The sequence below is a fragment of the Podarcis pityusensis genome, assembly GCF_964106645.2.
Source record: "Podarcis pityusensis genome assembly, chromosome: Z".
In the NCBI taxonomy this organism is placed as follows: domain Eukaryota; kingdom Metazoa; phylum Chordata; class Lepidosauria; order Squamata; family Lacertidae; genus Podarcis; species Podarcis pityusensis.
The window spans coordinates 19,298,511-19,324,215 of record NC_138044.1 but is presented as its reverse complement, the minus strand read 5'-3'; the positions used below and the strand labels follow the sequence as shown (position 1 = coordinate 19,324,215).

The following is a 25,705-nucleotide window of genomic DNA, read 5'->3' as shown; positions in this document are numbered from 1 at the left end:
GGTGTTCCAGGCACCCACCCAGGGTCTGTGGTCCTTTGGATAATTGAGGCACCGTGGAGACTGTCGTCAGTGTAAGAAATATGTTTTATTCACCTATTTACACCTTCAGTCTGCAGGGAGGGAGTCCAGATCTTACGGCATGGTCATTGCAGAAGGGGCTTGTCCCCCACAGCAGTGAAGCTATGGAGCCCAAGGCATCTCTCCCAGTGAGTTCTGCAGCCAGGCTGCCCAAAGATGGATCTCAGTCTCTCTTCCTTCTTCTCTTTCCCAGAACCCCTTGCTTCCAGACTCCCTTTTCCTGTCAACTCAAAGACACAGTTACCCTGGCAACCTTCCAAATCCCTGTCTCTGTTCACACCTCAGGGCAGGGGGTAAGGACAATACTCTAGCACAGGGGTCTGCAACCCGCGGCTCCGGAGCCGCATGTGGCTCTTTTACACCTTTGCCACGGCTCCGGGGCGGATACTAGCGAGGGGAGGAGGCGCATTGTGCGCCCCGACACTCCCCACTGTGGCCGGCGCTGTACTGGCTGTGACGTCGCATGGGGGCGGTGCGTGCGTTAGTCACGCACCGTCCCGACGTCACCTTCCTGCCCGCCCGCCCGCCACATTGTAAGGATCATGTACGCTGGTCACTGCATTGAAAGGGGGAATGTACGCTGGTCACTGTTTTGAAGGGGAGTGAAGAACACACACACACAAAAAGGTAACTTGTTAATTTAACGTTTATTTCTATGAGGAGGAGTAATTCTGAGGGGTCAAACAAAGAAATAATTAAAAAAGTGACAAAAAAGTTATTTTTATAATGACAAGTTTTGCGGCTCCCAGTTTTTTTTCTCTTCGGAAACGGGTCCAAGTGGCTCTTTTTGTATTAAAGGTTGCAGACCCCTGCTCTAGCATTACCAATGGCCCTCAAAGGCCCTCTATTGTTTCTTAATGGCCCTAGCTTGACCAAGTCATTTTGCGTAGGTTAGCCCAGGAATTCCTTTGCAGTTTGTATTTCTTCCTCCACATCCCAAATCATCAAAATCCTACCATTTATTATTTTAAACCCAAATCTATAACGCTATGCCTTGCCTACGTGGTCAGATGCAACAATGCTCTGAATCCCAATTGCTGGAAACTGCACGAGGAGGTGAAAGTGCTCACGTGCTGGAATTGTGCTTGCTGGTTTCCCATAAAGGGCACTGGGAGGACAAGGATGCTGGGCTAGCCGGTCCCCTTTGGCCTGATGCAGCAGGCTCTACTTATGTTCCTAAGCCGGAAAAACGGGAGAGGCTGCACCTCCGCTCTTATTCTGCCCGAGGAGATGATTCTATTCTGCTCTCCCATTGTTGGAAGAGTTCGTCTCTGTCTCACTCCTGAAGAGGGCATCGGATCAGAGGAGTCGACTTTCCCCTTAACGTAAGGGAGGAGGGGATGAGCCCCAAGGAGGCGCTGCCGTCCCTCAAAAGGCGCCTGGGTTCACCCCAGCATCGCAACTTCCCCGCACGCCTGGCAGCAAGAGGTGCGGGAGCGAAGGGGGTCGTGGGCAGACTCCGGCTCGGGGGCGGTCTGGCGGCAGCCCTCCAACCGCTGAGGGGGCGGCCCTTGCGGCTGAGCAGCAGCCTCGTAAGAAGGTTTCACTAGGGCTCAGTACGCGAAGGCAGCTGCAGGCAAGGGCTGGAGGAGTCCTCTCGCCTGGAAAGCCGGAGCGCCGCTGCTGCCAGCCAGTGTAGGCAGCAGTAGGCAGGGCCATCTGGCTGCAGCGCCCCCAGCAGACTGCCCGCTCAGAAGGCTCCGGCGAAGGGGAGCCCAGCGGGAGCTGCGACCCCTGGGCCCCTCACAAAGCGGCCCCTCGGGCCCCCCTCCGGCGCAGAGGAGGCTCCACCCCCCGGCTCCGCCCCCGCCCCCGCCTCCGGAGCCCCGACGCCCCGAGCGGCCGTCGAGGGAGGCGGAGACAGCCGCGCTCAGCCCCGGCCGGCCGCTCAGCCAGGCACCCAGCCACGGAGGAGCAGGAGGGCCGCAGCCGGGATGGGCAGGCCGCAGTAGCGCCCCCAGGGGCCGGCGCCATGGGCTCAGAGCCGCAAGCCGGAGGAGGAGGAGGCCGAGGTGGCGGCGGGAGCGGCTGCGGCTCCTGCGGCGGGGCCCGGAGGGGCGTGGGGCGGGCGCTGTCGGGCTTCTTCGCGCTCTCGCTGGCGCTGCACCTCCTCACGCTCGGCTGCTATCTTGAGCTGCGCTCCGAGCTGCGCCGCCGGGAGGCGGAGGCCGCCTGGCCGCCAAGGCAGAGCAGCGCCGCGCGGACCGCAGACGACGAGGACGGGGGGGCGGCGGGCGAGGTCTCCGGTCCCGGCCGGCCCAAGCACCGCTTCGCCCAAGAGTCCGGCAGGCAGCGGCAGCAGCAGCAGGTGGGTCCGGCGGTTGGTTGGTGGGGCGCAGGTGGCGCTGGAGGGGCTGCACGGGGGCCCTGCGGCGCGCTCTCGCCCCTGCAAAGGGGGCTGCCAGACTCCAGCTCCCAGCGTCCCTGGTCCCTGGCCGCCACGGCGGGGACTGACGGGAGTTGGAGTCCGAGGGCGGGAGGGTCGCAGGTCCAGAGCTGAAGAGGGATGGGGAAGCGGGAGGCCGCTGTTGGCCCCAACAACCCTCAGGGAGATCATGGTTTGGCAGCCCGCCTTGTGGCGGCGGCGATGGCGGGGCGGCGTCTTCGTAGAGCAGGCAGTAACTTTTGTGGAGTTGCAGGGAGCCCCGCAGGATCATCTAGTCCAGCACCCTTGCAATGCAGGACTCAAAATTAAAAGGTCCCGGACAGACGCTGTCCGATCTCTGTTTAAAAGCCTCCAGTGAAGGAGGAGACGATGCCACCTTCTCCCGAGGAGAGCGCTCGTTTGCTGAGTTTAGCACATAAGCAAGTGAGTGTCTGTGATTCATTGCATTGAGATTACAAGAAAGGAAATTTCGACTAAACACTACTTTCTGACAAAGGAGCCAACTCCTAGGGGCCAGGGTCAATTTGCACCCCCCATAAAATATTTGAGGGGTCTAGCCCTTTGCCCCTAAGTTGTAGGGCCTAATTGCCCTAATTGCCATTCAAATGATGTGATCAATTATTTGGGCCGGGGCTTACCTGTCCCCCAGATTTTATTCAAATTGGCACCCCTGCCATCTGATGGTAAGAGCCATCAATAGTGGAACAGAGACTCCCTCTGAAGAAGTTGGCAGACTCTTTTGCTGGAGGTTTTTAAGCAGAAGTCAGATGGTCATAGGACATAGGTCATACGTCATGGATGCTTCAGTTGAGATTCCTGCACTGTAGTGGATTGGACTATAGATGACCCTTTTAGCCAACTCTACAATTCTAAGGTTCTACAAGTAATTGTGTCACCCATGTGAATGTGAACATTGTGATGGTGGTGGTGGTGAGGCATTCTATCCACACCACCCCCAATAATTATACCAATATGAGACATTGCAATTTATGGTTTCCAGTTGCAAAACACCACCAACTTCCAGGCTGTGCTAATTAATTGTGTGCTTGGCAAAGACTGGCCATGAAATAGATGCCTGTTTTCAGCTTTTGAGGAGGATCCTGCTCTGTTTGCCCAAATGAACTGACTGGGTCAGTTTCTTTCTTCTGTACTCAATGAACTTTTCATTGTTGTTCTTTAAAAATGCCTTAAGTCTTCCCAAATGTGAGCAGTAACTTTGGGTTCCTGGTAAAGACCAAATGAATAGTTATGGGCAGCTGCTGTTCTTTCAGGCTGTTACTCTGATTTCTTCTGATCTGATCTGAAGAAGTTGTTGCATTTTAAGACAAATAGCCCCATCTAACACTTATTTTTAAAAGGATTATTCTTTTTGTGCTGGAATCCTGCACAAATTTCCCATTGAGGTGTCTGTTTGGACACTGTGAAAACAGGATGCTGGACCGGATGGGTCCCCTTCGGTCTCATCCAGGAGGGCTCTGCTAATGCTTTTATGGAAACGTCAGGTTCAGAGACAGTCTATTTAGATCCCTGGGTTCTTATGGGCATTTTGCCACTGTGAGAACAGGATGCTGGACTAGATGGGCCACTGGCCTAATCAAACAGCCAGATTCTTCTAATGCTCTTATAAAGTGGTACCTTGGGTTACGTACTTAATTTGTTCCAGAGGTCCGTTCTTAACCTGAAACTGTTCTTAACCTGAAGCACCACTTTAGCTAATGGGGCCTGCTGCTGCACCGCCGGAACACAATTTCTGTTCTCATCCTGAAGCAAAGTTCTTAACCCAAGGTAATATTTCTGGGTTAGCGGAGTCTGTAACCTGAAGCATATGTAACCTGAGGTACCACTGTATTATCTATCTAATCTCTCCCCGCCCCCCCCCATTTAAAGTAACATGTTTTAGCCTAGATCTGAAGGGGGCTCCTTTGTTTGCTGTAATAAACTGTAACTGTAGGTATGATTTGATACTTAAAAAGAGCTATCCGTATTTTAAAAATGGGTGAAGAAATTTACCACTATGGTCAGCAGAGTTGTATGCAGTCATCTGGCAGTATATTCAACCTTTTCAAAACCAGGACCCACTTTTAATCCAAACATGCATTTCTGGACCTTCTTTTTACTCTATGTCCGCAAGGTGGTAGGGCTCCTGTTGCAAATTACCTTGCATCAGGCCACAAACTGCTAGTGTCTCCTAACCTCCCAGCTGAAGATCCAATGCTTTGGAACAAAAGTTTTCAACCTTTTTGAGGTCTTGGCTCCCTTGACCAACTGCATTCTTTGTGCGGCTCCCATGTGGGGCTCAGAAGCCCAGTTATGTCACCCTTTGCCTGCAGAGCTGGCAGCCTCTCACCCTTTTTTGAACACCCTCCCTTGTGGTGGAGTGTTCTCTTAGCCTCTTCTCCTCTCCCCTCTCCTTGGGAGTCCTCAGGGCAGCCACTGCTGCCGCCTCTGAGCTGCTCCCCTGCCCCAAAGAGAGCTCACACGGTGTCCCCCAGGGGCCTGGGAAGAGGATGCCTCCAGCCTTAGCAGCCCAGCAGAGACTGGCCAAAGGTGAACATGAGGCCTGCATCTCACCTTGGGTGCCACCGGGCCTGCATGGCAGAAGGTCTCCCCTTGGCTGCTGAGTGACCCTTGCCTGTAGAGCAGGCAGCCCCATACCCTTTAAAACACCCTCCCTTGTGGAGCATTCCCTCAGCCTCCACTCCTCTCTCATTGGGCAGCAGCACCCCCCAAAAAGATGTGCATCCTCATGTCGCCCCATAGGGGCCTGGAAAGAGGATACCCCCAGACTTAGTGGCCTGATAGACACTGGCCAAAGGTGAACATGAGACTTGCACCTTAACTCACCTTGGGAGGCAACAGGGATCGCTGCCGGGCCTGCATGGTGGAAGGACTCCTCTTGAGCACCGGGCACTCAGCTCTGAGGCAGGGATTGTATACAGCCAGCACAAGAAAAGCCAGTGCGCTGCTTGCTTGCTTGCCTGCCTGCCCGGCCTCCCACTTGTCCGCCCATTTCCAACAGCCAGGGCTGACAGATGACTGGTTGGCTGGGCTCCCTCACCCACTTGCTTCTTACTCCGAGGCAGCCTCAGCTCCTGGCAGCCAGCACCCCCTGGCCAGCCCCAGAGGCACCATTCACCTGTGGAGCTTATAGCCAGGGCTGCTGCAGCAAACAGCCACACAAGTCTTTGGGAGGCAGATGTGCAAGAGGGCATCAGAGGAGGGAGGGGAGGAAAGAGGGACAGAGGGCAGTGTTGCCCGTGGCACCCCTGACCATCATTCAAGGAACCCCAGGGTGCTACGACACACTGGTTGAAAACCACTGCTCTGGAATAACAAGAAGCTGTGTTTTTTTAATGACATGATTTATTTGTTGCATTTATATCCTGACTTTTTCTCCAAGGGGCTCAAGGTGGCAAACATGGTTCTCCTCATTTCATTTAATCTCCACAACAACTTTGTGAGGTAGGTTATGCTGAGAGAGTCGGTGACTGGCCCCCAAGGTTACTCCCACTGAGCTTCATAGTTGCGTGCGGATCTGAACTCTGGTCTTTCCTAGGTTCTTGTCTGACACTCTAACTATTATGCCACACTAACTCTAACCCAGTGGTTCCCAACTTTGTTTGACCATGCCCCATGTAAGCATCACTAAAATCCTGGTGTCTCCTCTCTGTGACATATAATTCTTATTATTCAAAAAATGAACTCCTATTCATGTAGAGGAAGCTTAAAAGGTCATTCACTGTTAATAACTCATTCTCAAATTGCCCGCCTTAAAAATCAAATTGCCCGCCTTAAAAATTAAATTGCCCCCCTCTGGGGTGTGTTGGAGACTACAGCTCTTTCCTCTTGTTCATAATTTGACGTAAGCACAGCAATTCATATAGAAGCTGCAAATGACAAGGAGTCTCATGGTAAGACTGACCGGCCCTTGACAAATTGTCCTGGTCCTGCCCTGATCCATGAAATAAGTCTGCATTCTGCATATCACTCTGCAGGTAGACAATGGATATATAAGCACTGCTTTATTTTGGAAACTGAAGCTCCCTGTGTCTGTGTTCCCCTGGCTTCCACTCATAATCCATTATCTTATTTTATTTATTTGCATTTACATACCACCTTTTTTCTCTAAGGAGCTCAAGGTAGTGAGCATTATTCTCCCCTCCCCATCCAATCCTCAAAACAAACCTGTGAGGTAGGCTAGGCTCAACTATGAAGCCTACTAGGTGAGCTTGGGGGTAGTCACTGCCTCTCAGCCTAACCTACCTCACAGCCAGTGTTTGAAATTTGCTAGGCGCACTTTGCACCTGGCTTTCAACCATTTGCGACCACGTGAAGTTGCCTGGGTGCCAGGATGGTGCCTGACATCTTCACCCTCTGGGAATCATTGGATCTTGTGTTTTCACACACTAATACCCCATCCTGTAGAACGCTTATCAGTTATATTGCATCTGCACAATCAGAATGAATTTCTGGAATAGGCCAAAGTATATGTGGACTATCCCTGGTTCAAGAGACTTTTCTTGTTTAAGTTCTCAAAGCTCTTTACCTAGCTCTTCTGAACTAGCCAGATATTTAACTGAGAATCAATCACAGTCATTATTCGAAAAGTAAGACCTTAGAGCTGTCATTCCTACAAATGGCAACTAGACATTCCGTTTTGGCGACTGCAACCTTGGTTTAACGAGACATTTGGCGCCTTGCTTCTCTATCTGAGTTTCTAACACCTGTCACAGCATGGTTGTTGTGGGGATCAAATGAGGAGGAAGAGAGAACCCTGGATGCCACCTTGGGCTCTTTGGAGATGAAAGGATAGAATAGAAATGCTAATAAATAAACAAATAAACGCCAAGCAAATTTCAAGCTAATAAGAGCTTGTGGGTTTATCATGCAGGGATATAATGTTCTTAAGCACCTTCATAAGCAAAAGGATAAAACCCATCCAATTTGCCACTTAAGAGCTTCCCCTGGTGTTTTCCTCTGTTTGCTTATAGTATATGGACCATTGCCAAGTTTTGTAAGAAATACCCACAGGCTAAGTTGCATATATCATGTCTATTAAAACTGACAGTAAATCTGTAAACAGTTCTTCCAGAGCACCTCTTGCATCTTTTCAGAGAGCAGAGCACCCCGTGCATCTTTTCAGAATTTGTACGCTACCTAATTGTAAAAACCTCTAAGCAGTTTATGCAAAACATACATTAAAATAATCAATAAAAAAGAAGTTAAAATCAAGTATTCCTTAAAAAAAAATCAAAATGTGAATAAAACCAGCAGTTTAAAATATATATTATTTTAAAAATTATATTAACATGCATGTCTGCTTTACATAACTTGGTGCATCAGGAGTGGCTCAGGATTCCATGTCTGCCATGGCAACCATGGGTCTGGCCCAAATAATTTCTGGCCCGGTCCATGCTGCAGGGCACAGTCTGGATTTGGTTTTCCTGTCCTGAATTGGTTGGTGGTAACCTTAAGAGTGGAGGAACTTTCTATAGTTCCATTGTCATGGTCAGATCACTACCCGGTGGAGTGTAGACTCACTGGAACTCAACCTCTGCAGTGGTGGGGGACCAACTACGATAGTGGCTCTTGGGGAGTTTCCTATTTCCTTGGCAGGCATTTTTTTTGAAGTAGGGTTGCCATATTTTGACAAGCAAAAAAAGAGGACACATTTGCCTTATGACCATGTGCTCTGGCACACATCACGATGCCCTGTTGCGCCAGAAGCAGTTTAGTCATGCTGGCCACATTACCTGGAAAGCTGTCTGTGGACACACACCGGCTCCCTTGGCCTAAAGTTAGATGAGCACCACACCCCTTGGTCGCCTTACCAGTGGTGTCCAAGCTTTTCTCAAAGAGGGCCAGATTTGATGAAGTGAAGGGCTGTAAGGGCCGACCAAAGTTGTTAACCTTTTTTTAGGATTGAAGTTGTTGAGCTTTTTTATGATTTTTACCCCAAAGTTGTTGAGGGTTTTTTTTTTTTTTAGGATTTTACCCTAGGAAATAAACTGCCACAGGGGCCAGATTAACCATCCAGGGTTCCTTTACCTTTTACTGGGGAATTAGCTCTCAACGTTAATAACCCCTGCCAGGCCAACCAGCCCGCAAAACAAGCACTGCAGTGGTTAAGAATTACTAATATAGCCCACTCAGTTCAGTGGCAGCCATTAATATGTTAAGTCTGCCTATAAAAAAATAATGTTCAGGCAGGTTTTAATCAATTCCCAGAAACAGAAAAAGCATTACAAACAAATTACATGACAAATATTTTTAAAGCTGAAAGCTCATTAAGGGGGATGTGCACATTAAATGTGCCTTAAAATGGCAAACATTTTGCTCATAAAACTCAGCTCAACCATTATTCCGATGAGATTGAGACCTCTTCCTCCTCTGGCTATCAGGTAGCAAAAGAAATACATGAGCGTGTGCTTGTGGGGTGAGGGGTAGGGGGCTGGCGAACAGAAGAGAAGGGCAGGCAGGGCAGAGGGGGCAGCAGCTACAAGCTGACATTGGTGGGACACAGTTTTCAATCCCCATGTTTACAGGCGGTTGTCAGGTTTGCAGATGCAGGTGGGGGGAAGCAGGGTGTGCCTGCCATTAAGCCACTGCGCAAGGAGAGAGGCACTTGAGGAGAACAGAGCCAAGGAGACCTGGAGCCGCTGCAGGAGAGGGCGAGTGGCGGACTTGTCTCACATGCCACATTTGGCTGGGTTAGGCAGGGTGGGGGGAGAGAAGACGTGATGATTATTTTTTTTTTTAAGAAAGGAAAGCAAAATTTGGCAAGAGCCTGATTAAAACAAAGGCACATTTGCACTGGGGCCTAGAGCGGGGCAAGGACTCTTCTGAAACGCACCACCTCCCTCCCTCATCACTGCACGGCTGCATGATGCATCACCTGGATGCGGTAGGCATTTAGGGCCTTACCTTTCCGCCTATTTGCATACACCATACTCTCCTCAATACCCCCCCCCGGCCGCCTTCCGTTCTCTCCCTGCCTCCCCCCCCCCCGACAAATAAACATTAGACAGTTTTACCCAACAGCAGCCAACCTACATTTTAAATCCTCTTTGGCCGATTTGAAAGGTATAGCTTCGTTTTGGTACACACACCCTGCCACACAGTCCAAATATGCCGTGCTTTCCTGCTGACTTTCGACTGGGGCAAAAGCCTCACGTCTAAGCCTCCCCACCTTAGTCTTCCAGCCAACCACCACACCATTTCAAAAGCGAGACTATTTGGGTAAAGGAAGCAGCATGGGGAAACCACTGATTAAACATTCACGATCCAATCAGTGTTGTAACGGCAGGGGTGCTTTTCGTGCCCATGTGTGGCATTAGGTGCAGCGAAGTTAGTAAGACTTACTCACTTCAGCTCTGCTGGAAAAACCCAATTTCCTGAGCACACCCACAGGAAAGTGGGGGCATGCGGCAGTGGCACCCTCCCCTCACTTCTTCTTTTCTTTTCCTTCAATAAAGGTAGTTCCACCCATGCCCAACGCGGGCGTCTTTCCCAGCAAGCAAGGCCTTGGATGTCTCACGCTCGATTTTGAAAGCCCCATCCCACCATGCTTGCTCGCTTGCTTGCTCTCTACTGCTGCTGCTTGCAAGCCGCTGCCTCGGCTGCCAGAGTTTCTTCTGCCACTTCGGCACCTGCCTATGATAAAGCTGCAGAGCTCTCCAAAGCAGCAGTAGCACCACCACCACTGGACACTGCGTGCCCATTCTTCGTCCCAGAGCAGCCGCCATCAGCGGCCTCCTGGACAGCATAGACCAGATGTACTCAGGCAGCAGGAAAAAATCTGGGCATTTTGCATTATTTTAAAAATCCACCTGGGCAGAAATTTTAAAGTTTAAAAAGAGAACGTATCCGGGGGAAATCCGGACATACACTCACCTTATTTCAAGCTCTGGTAGACCTTTGGGATGGAGAAATGACCTGGGTGGCAAACAGGCCCATGGTTCTCTAGGGAGCTGGTGATCATGCAGTATGTGAGGTGATTTTGGCGGGAACTCTGAATGAGTCCGAACAAACACAGGCGATTTGAAGGCCTATTTTGTATGGCATTGTGGCATCAAATAAATCTTTTCCTCTGCCACCATTGCATCAGCGAGGAGCCATCCAGTAAAACTGTTTTGGATGGTCAGGGGTATTTTACACTCTGGCCCACATGAGGAGAATTTAGACCACTCGATGGCTCGCTGTGAACAATTTGCTCAGCAGTTCACTGAGAAGATTGCTTGGCTCTGTTCTGACTTGGATGCTAGAGTAGATATGCATGTAACCTTGGCCCCTGCTCGTCCAGTGTTAATAGATACTTTTCGATTTGTGGATGTGGGCAGGATCCTGGAAGTGTGAGAGCAAACACATCTGTACCTTTCCTGGCTCATCAAAAGTGGGTGAGGGGAGTGGTCACAGCCTCCTTACAACTAGGCAAGGATGCAGTGTTCCTAAAGGAGGCAGCTATAAGACCTCTACTGAAAAAGCCCTCCCTGAATCCCACTGCATTGGATAAATATTGGCCAGTCTCCAATATCCCACTTCTGGGCAACTTACTGGAGCGTATCATCTCAGTTCCGGGGGTTTCCGGAGGAGACAGATTATCTAGATCCATTTCAATTTGGTTTCAGACCTGGTTATGGGACAGAGATGGCTTTGGTCATCTTGAGAACTGGACATGGGAAGCATGTCCCTGTTGGTTCTGCTGGAGCTTTTGGTAGCTTTCAATACCAACAACCATGGTATCCTGCTGGGCCACCTTTCTGGGATAGGACTTGGAAGCACTATAAATTGTATGAAATCTGGCTTGGTGGCAAATCACAGCCAGTTAGGCCTCTAAACAGAAGGTATGCTCTGTTGACAGTATCAGTCTGCAGCATTCCAGACAAAGTGGAATTCCCAGCTTCATAGTCTCCAATAGCTGGACCACTGCAGCCGAGCTCTCCTGATCCAGGTGTGGCTGCCACTGTCTTGCCAGCCACCACAGGTGAAAGGCATTCATAAAATGATGGGACAGGAGGAGTATATAACATAAGATGTGCCCGCTGGATCAGGCCAATGGACCATCTACATAATCATGTTCTCACAGTGGCCAACCAGATACCTCAGATGGAAACCCACAGGCAGGATTTGAGCACAATAGCAGCACTTTCCCCTCCTGTGGTTCTCTGCAACTGGTATTCAGAAGCACAGCTATAACTGTAAAAGCTGGTAGCCATGGATAGCCCTCCATGAATTTGTCTATTTCTCTTTTAAAGCCATCTTGGTTGGCTGCCATCACTGCCTCCTTTGATCATGAGTTCCATAGTTCTTAGAATCATAGAGGAGTTGAAGTGGCCCTGAGGGTTGTCTAGTCCAACCCCCTGCAATGCAGAAGTCTCTACTAGATCATATGTGGCAGGTGGCCATCCAACCTATGCTTAAAAACCTTCAAGGAGGGAGAGTCTACCATCTTCCGAGTTTGTTCCACAGTTCTTACCATCAGAAAGCTCTTCCTGACATTTAGTCAGAATCTCCTTTCTTGTAACTGGAAGCCATTGTTTCAGGTCCTTCTGGAGCAGGAGAAAACAAGCTTGCTCTGTCTTCGATTTGAAAGCCCTTTAGGTATAACATCTCCTCTCAGAGTCCTCCTATCCAGGCTAAGCATACCCAAATCCCTCCACTGTTCCTCCTAAGGCTTGAAAAAGAAGAATCTGTATTATGGTCATAGGCCGGCATAAGATAAAAGCACCTACATACATAAGTAGAGCATGCTAAATAGGCAATAGGGCAACTATAGAAGTAAGGGGTACGTATACTCATTCTTTCAGTTACGACAGACCTGCAAAAGATAAAAACAGGTTTTGTTTCCTTTATCATCTTGGTTACTCTAGTCCACACACATTATAAAGACGATGTTGAACAACATCGGGCCCAGGACAGAACCCTGTAACACCCTACTTGGGACTTTTTTCCAGGATTAGGAACCTTTAGTAAGCACTCTTTGGGTTTGGTCAATTAACCAGTTACAAATCCACCTAACAGTTACCAGCTTCTCTGCAAGAATGTCATGGGGAACTTTGTCAAAAGCAGTACTGAAATCAAGATACACTATGTCCAGAGCCTTCCCCCGAAGTGTCTGGAGGTTCTAGTCCTTGTCAAAATAACCAATTATATGTAATCTTCTCCACTAGAGTTTATTTCAGAGTGAGTGGTACCAAGCATCCAGCGTAAGGTTTTGTGATGTTTTCCATTGTGTTTCAATGACTACTTGTGCTCTTAAGATCAAATATACAACCAATTCTTTTGACATAAAACATATTTATTAACATTAATTTTAAACAAGAAACAAGGGTTTCTTTAGTATTATTTATCATTTCTGTCAAAATTAAATCCCTTCCAAATCTTGCACCTACTTACATTCCCACCATAAATGATAATCACAGGGAATATTGGTAGTTTATTAACTATGGCAAATGTGCTTGAGATACCCAAAAACTGTTTCTAAGAATTGGATGATCCAGACCTGGGCTACGGCCCCTCTGCATCAATTCTCCCTGGACCTTTGCTTTGACAGCCCCTCGAGACATAACCCAAAGGGCACAATAGTGACCCGCATTGCAAGATCAATGCAGTCCTAGTTTGTGTGCAAAATGCAACACAATTCTTCCAACAGAAAGTGCTGTAGAGGCGTCACATACTGAGTTACTAAACATATAAAAGTTATTCTGATTTTTGGCAAACTCTCCTGCCTTTGGGCTTCATGGATCTAATCCAGGAGATGAATTCTGGAATCAACAGTGTCTCCAACTCAAGGGGCTCTGCTGAGAGCTTGCCAGCTATTACTATTTCCAAGGAGAGTCTAAACTATTCTTTCAGAAAAAAATATCTGAGCTAAACCTGTCAAACACCAGTGCATGTTTTTCCATAACAAGTGACTCAAGGAGCCTTGTCTCAGCCCCATTACAAAAGAGTATTTATCTGGTGCCGATGGCAACTTGCTCGAAACAGACATAATGCTCATACAGGCATAGGATTGTAGGGTTGGTTGGAAAGGACCCACAAGGTTCATCTAGTCCAACCCTCTGCAATGCAGGAATCACAGCCTAAGATTCCCTGACAGGTAGTTATCCAACCTATGTTTAAAAACTTCCAATGAATCATAGAATTGTAGGGCTAGAAGGGACCTCAAGGGCCACCATGTCCAGTCCTTTATCATGCAGGAATTGCAAACTAAACTTTTAGCAAGGAACATTTGTGCAGGACTTGACAGAATAGTATTTTTTTCTCCATTCAGTAGATTTTGGTCACATCTCAATTCCAGGGTTTTGCTGCCTCTGTCCTGTGGTCCATTCAGGTTATGGGAAGGAGATCGGCTTGGCAACCATGATGGATGACCTAACACCACAAACTAGGTGGAGGGGAAAGTGTGTTTCTGATGGTTATGGTGAACCTCCTTTTGTATTCCTTCTTTATATTACTAATTGGCTGTCATGAGCCAGAGTCAAGAGTAGGTCAGTAATAAAATACCCAGTGTCAGTGAAGTCAACTCTTAATTCAAATAAATTAGTGCAGGCCTAGTGATCGCAGCAACTCTTCCCAGTAGGTCTTGCCTCGATGAGGCAGTTGCAAGGACTGCCCCACGTTCCCACGATGCCTAAGGCTCCTCCCCCAGCAACCCAAGGCTTTATCTTCTTGTCTCTCGTTGCTCCACCCTCTTCATTTCTCTGCATGTTCTGGGAGAACAGGAGGAAGGGGGACCACGTTGCAGCAGGAGGGGGAGATGCCTTGGTTTCTTCAGCAGCCTGCCTCATCTCTATCTCCTGGCTCCCCTTTTCTCCTTCCTCTGCCTCTGGACCACTCTCTGCCACAGCCTCTTCCTGGTCACTAAACCCTGTTACCTCTTCAGCTTCCGACACCTTCTCCTCCCAGTCAACCCCCTCTTTTCCCTCCCAGCTGCGCACCAGGTCAGAGTGCACCATACACCGCTGATTATAGGAGCGCATGCTAATTCTTATCCAGGAGCCCATCCTTAAAGTTCCCTGCTGTAGCCCCATCTGCTTACTCAAGCAACTGTCTACTGTACAATTTAATGCCAACCTCCTTCCCTTGCAGCAAGACGGCTCCTTGCTCCTCCTTGGTCCTCCTTGTGCTTTTAAAGGGACCAGTGTACCTGCCAGATACCATATAGGCCCACTTAATCCGTCTTATACCATATAGGCCCACTTAACCGCTTCAACCAGCAGCAGTGACATTGTTATAGGTGCCACATAATACCTGTCATTTAGTGTGGCAGCACCTGCACTTTGGAGCTTCCTGCCTTTGACATCAAGCAGGGAGCCCTCACTCTATTCTTTTCGGTGCCTGCTCAAAACATGATTCTATGAAAAATCATTACCTGTGAGTCCTGCATTACAATGGGGTTGGGCTAGATGAACCTCTGGGGGTCCCTTCCAGCCCTAAAATTCTATGAATGTTCTGGAGAACTGAATGCTACTTGCCAGCCGCACCTATCAGCCTTTGCAATCTGACTTCTTGCATCAATCAAGAGGCGAAACCTCAGCCGTAATTTGAAGCAGCGTTCCAGTGGGGCTCATTATGAGTGGCAGGCACGGTGCAAAGTTTGCTGAGCTCAGGCCCCTTTGAGGTTTAGGCTGCAAAAAACTCCAGTGAAACCACAAGAAAGGCCGAGGGTGCATAATTGAGCAGGTGGAACAAATTTGTTAAATCTGTTATTAAGGGAGGGGGGTACAGCAACTTGCTTTCAAGCAGTAAATCAATCCGTGGCTCGTTGTTCCTTCAGTTGCAGGAAGACTGTGAGGAGTCTAAAAATATCAACAAATGGCAAGCAAAAATCCCTAAAGAACTGCTTCGAATTAGCGCCCCAAGGTTGCCAGGGCTGGTGACGCGGCACAGTTCAAAGTGTATTGAGACATCTCTCACGACACAGATGTTGATGGTGAGAGTCGATGTGCAGAATTAGCTTGGGCTTCAGATAAATGAAATGTAACTGCGGCTTGTGGACCCAGCCAGGAGTCATAGGTCTCATTTATGCTGTATCTGCACCAGAAACTGATAACGTGTTCAGTAACTGTTTCATTACCATCAGCGCTTAGTTAAACTATGGGACTATCTACTGCAGGAGGCAGTGCTGGCCGCAAACCTAGATGGCTTTAAAAGAAGACTGGACAAATTCATGGAGGGCTCGGCTATTGATGGCTGTTAGCCATGGTAGCTATGCTCCTCCTCCATGGTCAGAAGCAGCAATGCTTCTGAATACCACTTGCTGGAAACTGCAGGAGGAGAGAGTTGTCCTTGTCCTTGAATCCTGCTTGTGAGTTTTCCCTAATAGGCATCTGGTCAGTCACTGTGAGAAGAGGATACTGGATTGGATAGTTCCCCATACCTGATCCTGCAGGCTGTTCTTATATGAAATACTTGCTATCCTGCTGGAGGAACGCCCTGCATTATGTTAGTGACTTCTGCAGGATGAGCTACACTTCCCAGTTTGGCCTCATCTGCAAATTTGATGAGCATCTCCTCAATTCATTCATTCAAGTTGTTCCCTCACTGCAAGAAGTGAAGTTACAGGGAACCAGGCAGAAGGCCTTCTCAGTAGAAATGCCTTCTCCGTGGAACGCCCTCCCATCAGATGTCAAACAATAATATGACTTTTAGAAGACATCTGAAGGTAGCCCTGTACAGGGAAGGTTTTAATATTTGAGATTTTATTGTGTTTTTAATTTTCTGTTGGGAGCCTGCCCAGAGTGACTGAGGCAACCCAGTCAGATGAATGGCATATAAATAATAAAGTAATAATTATCATCATCAACATCATCAAGATCAAGACATTTAGCAACAACAGGCCCAGGACAGAACCTTAAGGCACCCCTCTTGTCACTTTTTTCCAGGATGATAAGGAACCATTAGTGAGCACGCTTTGGTTTTGTCAGTCAACAAACTACAAATCCACCTAACGGTTACCTTGTCCAGCCCACATTTTACCAGCTTCTCATGGGAACTTTTATCAAAAGCCTTACTGAAATCAAGATACACTATGTCCATAGCATTCCCCTGATCCACCAATGCTATCAAAACAGGGAAGCATGTCTGGCATGACTTGCTTTTGGGAAACCCATGCTGTGTCTTAGTAATCACAGCATCCTTTTCTAAGAGCTCACAGACCAACTGCTTAATTACCTGTTCGAGGACCTTTTCTGAAATCAGTGTCAACCTCACCAGTCAGAAGTTACCTGGGTCTTCTTTCCCCCTCTTTCTGAAGATGGAGGCAACATTTGCCTGCAGGGACCTCACCTATTCTCCATGAATTATCAAAGATTATAGACAGAGGCTCTGATATGATATCCGTGAACTCCTTCAGTACCCTTGGGTGCAACTCATAAGGGCCTGGAGATTTGAATTCATTTAAAGTAGCTCACCTCTTTTCTTATCTTGGGCTACAGCTCCCTCCTTACATCATTTATTCTGTTACCACTGGGTTGGGTACTGCTTTCTTTTTGGGTGAAGACAAAGGCAAAGTAGGGGTTGAGCAGTTCTACCTTCTCTGTGTCATCCAATAGCATTTCTCTTCTCCATGCACAGGACCTGTTACTTGCTTGTTCTTCCTCTTGCCTTGAATGATGCCAAATAACCTCCCTTGCAAGAAGCCTGAGCTCATTCTGAGCTTTAGCTCGCCTAATATTCACCCTACAACTTTTGGCTCTTTGTGTATACTCCTTTGTGATTTCCACTTTCTTACATTTCTTATACATGCCCTTCTTAAATCTCAGCTCATCTTTAAGCTCCTTATGCAGCTATACTGGTTTCTTTAGATACCTCCCACTTTTCTTGTTGAAATTGCCTGCATTTGGACATTCAGTATTTCAGCTTCAAGAAACTACAATCCATCTTGGACTGTCCTTCATTGGTGCTTTTTAAACAGGCGTAGGAATGTATGTATGTCATGCATTCTTAAGCTGTGATACCTTCATTGCAAGGGGTTGGACTAGATGATCCTTGGTGTCCCTTCCAACACTACAATCCTAGGATTCTATTCTATGAGGTGTTTACAACTGTTATAGAGTGTGAAACATTGGGCTTCTTTTCTGGAAGGGGGAATAGAATGTATTTTGTACGTTTCATCTTAGCTGGGTTGCTTGAGCATCCGAGAGGCAAAATAAGCTGTTGCTTAAATGAATTCCATTCACATCAACTTGTTCTTTGGCTGTGAAGTTGCTTTTCTTTTTGGTTTGCTGTTTTTCATCTCTGAATCGTTTTCTTCTTCTTCATTCCTCTAATCCCTTAAATTGTTTATCTAAGATTTTTCTCAGATTTGCAAATACCATCCTCTTTAGTAAGCGGTACAAGGAATGGCTAATGTAGATAATATCATGTTTCTGGCTTTGCCGTCTTCCTATGATGGAAAGCCTAGAAACTAAAAAATAAAAGTTGTGGAGCCTGCTCCGGTCTCATGTTTGCTGGAATCCCTAGGAGGAGCGGAATGAGGTTGTTGTGGACTGCAGATTCTGTTTGCTCTGTCCAACAGGCCACTTCAACAATACCCCTATGAAGAAAGGTTGCACCCTATAGGACTTTTTAGTTTTGAGAAAAGGTGAGAAAGAGGCAATGTGATATAAAATTAGACATGGCATGGAGAAAGTGGATAGAGGAAAATTTTTCTCCCTCTCTTAAAAGATAATCGGGGTGCTGCAGGCAACACTGGCCTCTGTCCCTCTTTCCTTCCCTCCCTCCTCTGATACCCTCTCGTGTCTCTGCCTCCCAAAGGCTTTTGCGGCTGTTTGCCTCAGGTTCATCTTTGGTCATCTCCATCAGGCTCCTAAGTCTGGGGGCATCCTTCTTCCAGGCCCCTGCGAGGCGACATGTGGAACCTCTCCTTGGAATGCGTTGGGGTGCTGCCCAGAGGACTCCCACTGAGAGAGGAGGCGAGGCTGAGGGAACACTTCACAAGGGAGGGAATTCGAAAAGGGGTGAGGGGCTGCCTGCTCTACAGACAAGGGGTGACATAACTAGGCTTCTGAGCCCCACGGGGTGCCGCAGAAAGAATGTAGTTGCTCAAGGGAGCTGTGGACTCAAAAAGGTTGAAAACCTCTGGATTAGACAAATCCATTGAGAAAGAGGGTTATTAATGGCTTCTAGCCACAATGGTTATGCTCTACCCAGAAAAAGCTCATTAATGGTTCCTCAACATCCTGGAAAAAAGAAACAAGTGGGGTACTGTCCTGTCCCTCTTGTTGTTCAATATCATTATAAACAACTTGGATGTAGAAATTGAGGAGATGCTCATCAAATTTGCAGATAACACCAAAATAAGAGGGGTAGCTAATGCCTCAGAAAACAGAACCAGGATTCAATATGACTTTAACAAATTGGAGAACTGGGTTCCAGCTAACAAAATGAATTTCAATAGGGACAAATGTCAGGTTTTACACTTAGTCAGCAAAAGCCAGCTGCACAAAGATAAGCTGGGGGACACCTTGCTTTCCAGTAGTACATGAGAAAATGATCTGGGTTCTTAGTAGACCACAAGCTTAACATGAGCCAACAGTGTGATGCAGCAAAAAAAGTGAATGCTATTCTAGGCTGCATCAACAGAAGTAATAGGCTGCATCAAGGGAAGTAAAAGTCCCACTCTGTTCTGCCCTAGTCAGATAACGCCTGGATTCCTGTGTCTATTTCTGGGCGCTAAAGTTTAAGAATGGCATTGACAAGCTGAAGTGTATACAGAAGAGGGCAACCAAGATGATGGAGGGTCTGGAAATCAGTCCTTATGAGGAACAGTTGAGGGTTAGCCTGGGAAAGCGGAATCTGGGAGGAGATATGATAGCCATTTTCAAATGTGTAAAGGGCTTTCACATGCAAGATGGAGCAAGCCTGTTTTCTCCTGCTCCGGATTTTAGGACCCAAACCAATAGGCTTCAAGTTACAAGAAAGAAGATTCTGACTAAGCATCAGGAAGAACTTTCTGATGGTTATGAGCTGCTTAACAGTGGAATGGACTCTCCACCATTGGAGGTTTTAAAGCCAAGGTTGGAAAGCCCCCTGCATTGCAGGGGGTTGACTAGATGGCCCTCTGTCTCCCTTCCAATTCTACAATTCTATGATTATACCTCCACAATCTGAGGCAGCATTGCTTCTGCATGCCTGTTGCTGGAAGGCACCGGAGGGTAGCGTTCTGCTTGCAAGCTTCCCATTGGGGCATCTGGTTGGCCACTGTGAGAACAGGACACTGGCACTAGATGGGCCATTGGCCTGATCTAACAGGGCTCTTCTGATGTGCTTATGGAATCTCCAAGTCCAACAGCAGCCTATTTCATTTCCTAGTCTCTTAGGGTTATTTGGCCACTGGGTGAACAGGATGCTGAACTGGATGAAACATTAGCCTCATCCAGCAGGGTTCTTCTTACTTTCTTATGTTCTCTGTGTCTTGGTTTGTTAAGAGGAAAAGCTCCTGCAAGCATCCGAGGAATCACTCCTCCTCAGATAAGCTGCTCCACATCTTTATTTTGGGTTTTCTTGGGCCATGGGATTTCAAAAGGGAATCGTTTTATAGCCCCGCAACTGAACTCAATTGCGGAGTCAGAGACCTTTAATGGGATTTTCCTTTTATCACTAGCAAAGTTTTTACGGGAAATTAATTTTTCTCTAGCGACTTATTATGCAGAGTTGCTCTTTAATGCAGACAGCTGTCACCCAGCTGTGAGCCATCTGGAGTGCAGAGTGAGGAAACATCTGGATGCTTTAAGTCTGTTCGATGCTGTAGTGCTTAACTGGCTCATACTCCGTGTCTTATGGCACAAAAGCTTGTCCAACACTCTGCTTGCTTGTCTGACACGAAGGAAGTAGAGCTTTTAACATACAATCATGGAATTGTAGAGTTGGAACAATCTCTCAAGGGCCATCTAATCTAATCACCTGCTAGGCAGGAATCACAGTCAAAGAATCACAGATTCATCATTCAGTTATAGACCTGGAAGGTCTATAATGGGTCATCCAGTCCAACCCCCTGCAATGCCAGAGCTCAGTGGACTAGCTTTAGGGAAGGAACGTCAATGACAGCTTTCAAAGTGAGGAGTGGGGACCGTCCCCTTGCATCAGTTGAAGAGAACTACAGCTTAATTGAGTTCTCCATATGTAGTTGATTGAAACTGGGGTCTCTGTTGGGTTTCAGTTGCAGAGTCTTCCATGTCCAACTTGGATGGCGTTAGAAAAGGAGGTTAGATACATTCGTGGTCAATAAGGCTATCCATGACTGCTTCTCATGATTATCACAGAATCATAGAATTTTAGAGTTGGAAAGGGACATCAAGGGTCGTCTAGACCAACTACCTGCAATGCAGGGCTCACAGCCAAGGAATCGCTGAGGAGTGGCCATTCAACCTCTGCTTTAAGACCTCTAATGAAGAAGAGTCCATTATATTCTACCGGAGACAACAATACTCTGAATATCAGATGCTGGCAATTACAGACAGGGCAAGTCACTGTGGCTCTCAGCTCTTGCTTGGGCGCTTCCCTCTGTGGCACTCAGCTGGCCACTGTAAGAACAGGATGCTGAACTCAGGCAGGCCTCTGGTCTGCTGCAGCTTGCTTGTTTATTACATTTTTAAAAACATTTTTTTCATTTGAGGAACTCAGAAGTGGTGGACATGGTTCTCCAACTCTCCAACCCGTTATCCTCACAACAACACAGAGATGGATTGGGGTGGGGGGCATTGATTGCCCCTTGGTCACACAGAAACACTAACCACTACACATTGGCTTGTTTCCTCCCTTCTCATCTCATTTAAACACTGCTTTCAGATTTCCTACAATAGTCTGGTTCGTCTCTGTGACAAAAGAATGCTGGACTATATTGACCACTGTTGGCCTAAACCAACAGACAGGTTCTTCTTATGGAACCTCCAAGGTCCAGAAGCAGTTTTAGATCTGGAAGCTGCTGGGGGACCCCGAGAGCAACTAGACCTTTCCAAATGGGACGTTGAGTCAATCATTGGGCCCCACTAATAAGCCTTGTTTTTGCTGTTCCAGACACTAGCAGGATGAGACTCCGTGCCACAACAGGGTGAATCGATGAGAGATCTGAAGCAAGCTCAGACTTGGCATGCGGGACTGGATCTGGATTGCAGCCCTTAGATTTGCCAGAAAGAGTCTTAGACATAGCCGCGGGCAAATGGGCTTAACAAACAACACTCTTGTATCCCTAGCAAAGAGCTCAACTAAACATTGAGGTTCATGCATCTAAGAACATAAGAAGAGTTCTCTTGGATCAGGTCAGTGGCCCACCTAGTCCAGCAGCATCAAATCTCAGTGGCCTAAGAATTGAGACAGACTGCCCCTGCACTTGGAGGTTCCATACAAAAACAGGAAGACCCTGGTTGTTGGATCAGGCTAATGGTTCATCCAGCTCAGCATCCTGTTCTCTCAGTGGACAACCAGAGGCCTGTCATGGGGAACCCACAAGCAGGACCTGAGCACAAAAGCAGCACTCTCCTCTCCAGCAATGGCGATTCAGAAGCATTGCTGCCTCTGACCATGGAAGCAAAGCAGACGTATCATGGCTAGAAGTTATTTATAGCCCTGTCCTCTTCCATGAATTTGTCTAATCCTCTTCTAAAGCCGTCTTGGTTTGTGGCCTTTACTGCCTCTTGTGGGAATGAGTTCCATAGATTTACTTAGAAGGACTTCCTTTCATCTGCCCTGAAAATATCAACATTCAGCTTCATTGAATGTCCATAAGTTCTGGTGTTACGACAGAGGGAGGAAAGCTTTTATCTCTTCCCTTTTTTCCATCCACTTTAAAGAGTAGACTAAGGCTTGTAAAATTATGCATCGTATGGAGAAAGTTGATGGAGAAAAGTTCAGTTGGCCACTGTGAGAACAGGATGCTGGACTAGGCAGGCCATCGGCCTGATCCAGGACTCTTCTGATGCTCTCACGGAACCTCCAGACCCAGAGGCAGTCTATCTAGATTCCTAAGTTCTTAAGGGCACTTGACCAATGTGGGAACAGGATGCTGGACTAGATGGGACATTGGTCTGATGCAGCAGGCTCTTTGTATATTCTTACATTCCATGTTAGCAAGTTATTATCTTCAGGTCTCAAAAACCTTTGCTTATTAGGTTAACAGAAAATAATGGTGATGTTTTTTAAAAAGTAACAGGACTATTGAGTCAAGAATGTCATTGGCCACCAGCCTGCCTTTGGGGTAGGCTGGCTGGCTGGAGAAGCAAGTGGAGAATGAGAAGGACTCTCCAGTTAGAGCTTGGATCAAATGGAGCTTGAAACGCTGATCCTAAGTAGGTATGCCAGTTTCTGTAAAATGAATGAGTACCGTATTTTTCGCTCTATAAGACGCACCAGACCACAAGACGCACCTAGTTTTTGGAGGAGGAAAACAAGAAAAAAAATACTCTGAATCTCAGAAGCCAGAACAGCAAGAGGGATCGCTGCGCAGTGAAAGCAGCGATCCCTCTTGTTGTTCTGGCTTCTGGGATAGCTGCGCAGCCTGCATTCGCTCCATAAGACGTACACATATTTCCCCTTACTTTTTAGGAGGGAAAAAGTGAGTCTTATAGAGCAAAAAATACGGTAAACTGTAGAGTTGGAAGGAATCCCCAAGTTTCATGTAGCCCAACATCCTGCAATTCAGGAATCACAGCCTAAGAATCCCTGACAGGTGGCCATCCAACCTCTGTTTAAAAACCTCCAATGAATAATATAATCATAGAGTTGGAAGGGACCCAAAGGGTTATCTACTCCCAACTCGCTGCAGACAGTTTGGACTGGAGACCCAGTCTAGTGGTGGGGGTGCTTGGTGGGGCTAATGTTCTACTAAGCTGACATCAGGGCTGGCTTGGGATCAGTATGCAAGCCTTTTGCTTCCTTGGTTAGTGTGGCTCTTCCTCCTTAATGCTCATATTGTTTGCATCGGTCCTGGCTGGATGAGGAACATTTGAGGAAGTTGGGGATGTTTAGCCTGGAGAAGAGGAGATGATTGAGAGGGGATATGAGAACCATCTTCAAATATATGAAGGGCTGTGATTCTATGAATTAGTAAAGTTGAAGTAGCTTTGTGGTTGAGTCCTGTGTTCCTGAGTTGTTGGCATTTGTCTGTCTCCAGAGACAATGGAGTGCACCGCTGGGGGTAAAGCCAAACTGCTGCAGAGTGTGCATGTGAAGTTAAGGCCTCTCTGTGAAAACCTTCCTTCTGGCAATGAAACAAAGGGGGGTTTGGCGGCCGCCATATATTTCATCTGCATCTGAAAGCAGTCGCTGATATAGATCAGCAGAGCCCTGTTTTCTGCCAAGGCACAGGAAGCGTTATCTGTGTCAAGGAAGTTTACCCACTGAGATCGGTAAAGGAAAAAAGAGTGGGATAGATAAAAAGTTTTTTTTAAGAGATTAATTGAATGAATCACTGGGTTTGTTGAGCACCCTGCCTAAGAGAAAAGGTGAGCAAGAGGCAACATGATAGACGTTTACAAAATGATCCATGGCCTGGAGAAGGATGATAGAGAACAATTTCCTCTCCTCTCAATAACACTAGAACTCATGGAGATCCCATGAAGCTGAATGTTGGAAGATTCAGGACAGACAGTAGGAAGGACTTATTGACACAGTGCATATTTAAAATGTGGAACTCCTTCCCTCAGGAGGCAGTGATGGCTATCAACTTCGATGGCTTTAAAAGAGGATTTGACACATTCACGGAGGAGAGGGCTGTTAATGGCTACTAGCCACAGTGGCTATGCTCTGCCTCTACTGTCAGAGGCACTAATGCTTTTGAATAGAATTTGCTGGAAACCATAGGAGGGGAGAGTGCTCTTGTGTTTGAGTCCTACTTACTGGTTTCCCTTTGGGGCATTTGGTTGGCCACTTTGAGAACAGGATACTAGAGCAGATAGGCCATTGCTTTGTGTTCTTAAGAGATCTTAAAGAACTGACATGTGACTGGACATCTCCAGAAGGTTCTGTCTGAGGTCTGGGCAGACAAGAGTCCTATATCTGTAAGTGTACAGAGGACCACTTGGACAATAAAAGTAAGCATGTCCAAAATAACAACAACAACAACAACAACACACCCTGTCACTCTCCTATCAGGTTTATCCTGGTGACCAGAATGTGAACTTCTAAGAATGTCAGAAGAGCCATTCCAGATTCAGTAAAGGGCCAACCTAGTCCAGTCTCCTCTTCTCATAGTGGCCAATCAGATGCCCCAACAGGAACCCCTGCTAGCAGGATCTGAACACAAGATCCCTCTCCCCTCCTTTGGTTTCCAGCAACGGGCATTCAGAAGCATTGCTTCTTCTGACTGTTGAGGCAGAACATAGCCATTATGGCTAGTAGCCATCAGTAGCTCTCTCCTTCACAAATCTGATCCTGTTTTAAAGCCATCCAAGTTGGTGGCCGTCACAGCCTCCCTTTGGGTCCCTCCGAACAGTACAATTCTATTATTCATTAGAGGTTTTTAAACAGCTTAGGTGACCACCTATCAGTGATGCTTTAGCTGTGATTCCTGCATTGCAGGGGGTTAGACTAGATGATCCTTGGGGTCACTTCCAACTCTACAGTTCTATGATTCTATGTCTTAATCTCTGCGTTTGGCACAGCTGTACCCTGCACTGAAGGCAACAGCCTGAACAAACAAGCTACTCCTAGTTGAGCCCCGTTCATGTTCGGGCAAACGCCATTCTTTCCTCCTCTGTTTTTACAACACATATTATAATATATATTTGGAGCAGTGATGTGATCTGGCAGCATAAATTCAGTTGATGCCTTAATTACCACCTCTGAAGGATGTAATCTGCGTTTTTTAATGCGCTACAAGGAACGGCCGTGTTTGGGAAGAAAAGGTGTTGTTAAGTCAGTTGTTGTCAACAGCCTCAGGAGTGATTTGGCTACCCGGCGCACCACGGGCAGAAGCTTAATGGACACAATCCACTGCCCTTGGGCATGTTTATGTTGCCTCCTGTTGGTGCTGGCAAAGCACACACACCCATGGTCCAATGTAGTGGGAAATGAATTGATATATACATGGATAGATAGCTTCAGAAGGCAGTAAAAAGAAAGCATTAAAACAGTGTTTGAGGGCGGGCAATATTGTAAAAAAGAGAAAGCCTAGAACAGCTTTAGCAATGTGTCCTGCCAGGCAAAGAGCTCATAAATGAACTCTGAATCCCACTGCTGATAAGGGTGGAGCTCCCTGCCTGGTGATATGGATACCTGGCATTAGGCCTGTGCAAAGTTTGT

General features: G+C 47.3%; 1 protein-coding gene across 7 annotated transcripts in view; it reads left to right on the top strand.

Moving 5' to 3' along the window:
- Positions 1–1,541: 1,541 nt before the first annotated feature.
- The window catches only part of EDA (ectodysplasin A), a 50,728-nt gene continuing 26,564 nt past the window's right edge, over positions 1,542–25,705 (top strand). For 2 of the 7 annotated variants that reach the window (XM_080989925.1, XM_080989923.1), the window contains exon 1: positions 1,542–2,386. In XM_080989925.1, the coding sequence (XP_080846051.1) occupies positions 2,051–2,386 (336 nt within the window). In that variant the 5' untranslated portion in view covers positions 1,542–2,050. The remainder of the gene's footprint in view (positions 2,387–25,705) is intronic. The other 5 variants (XM_080989922.1, XM_080989921.1, XM_080989924.1 and 2 more) reach the window with 4 other exon arrangements.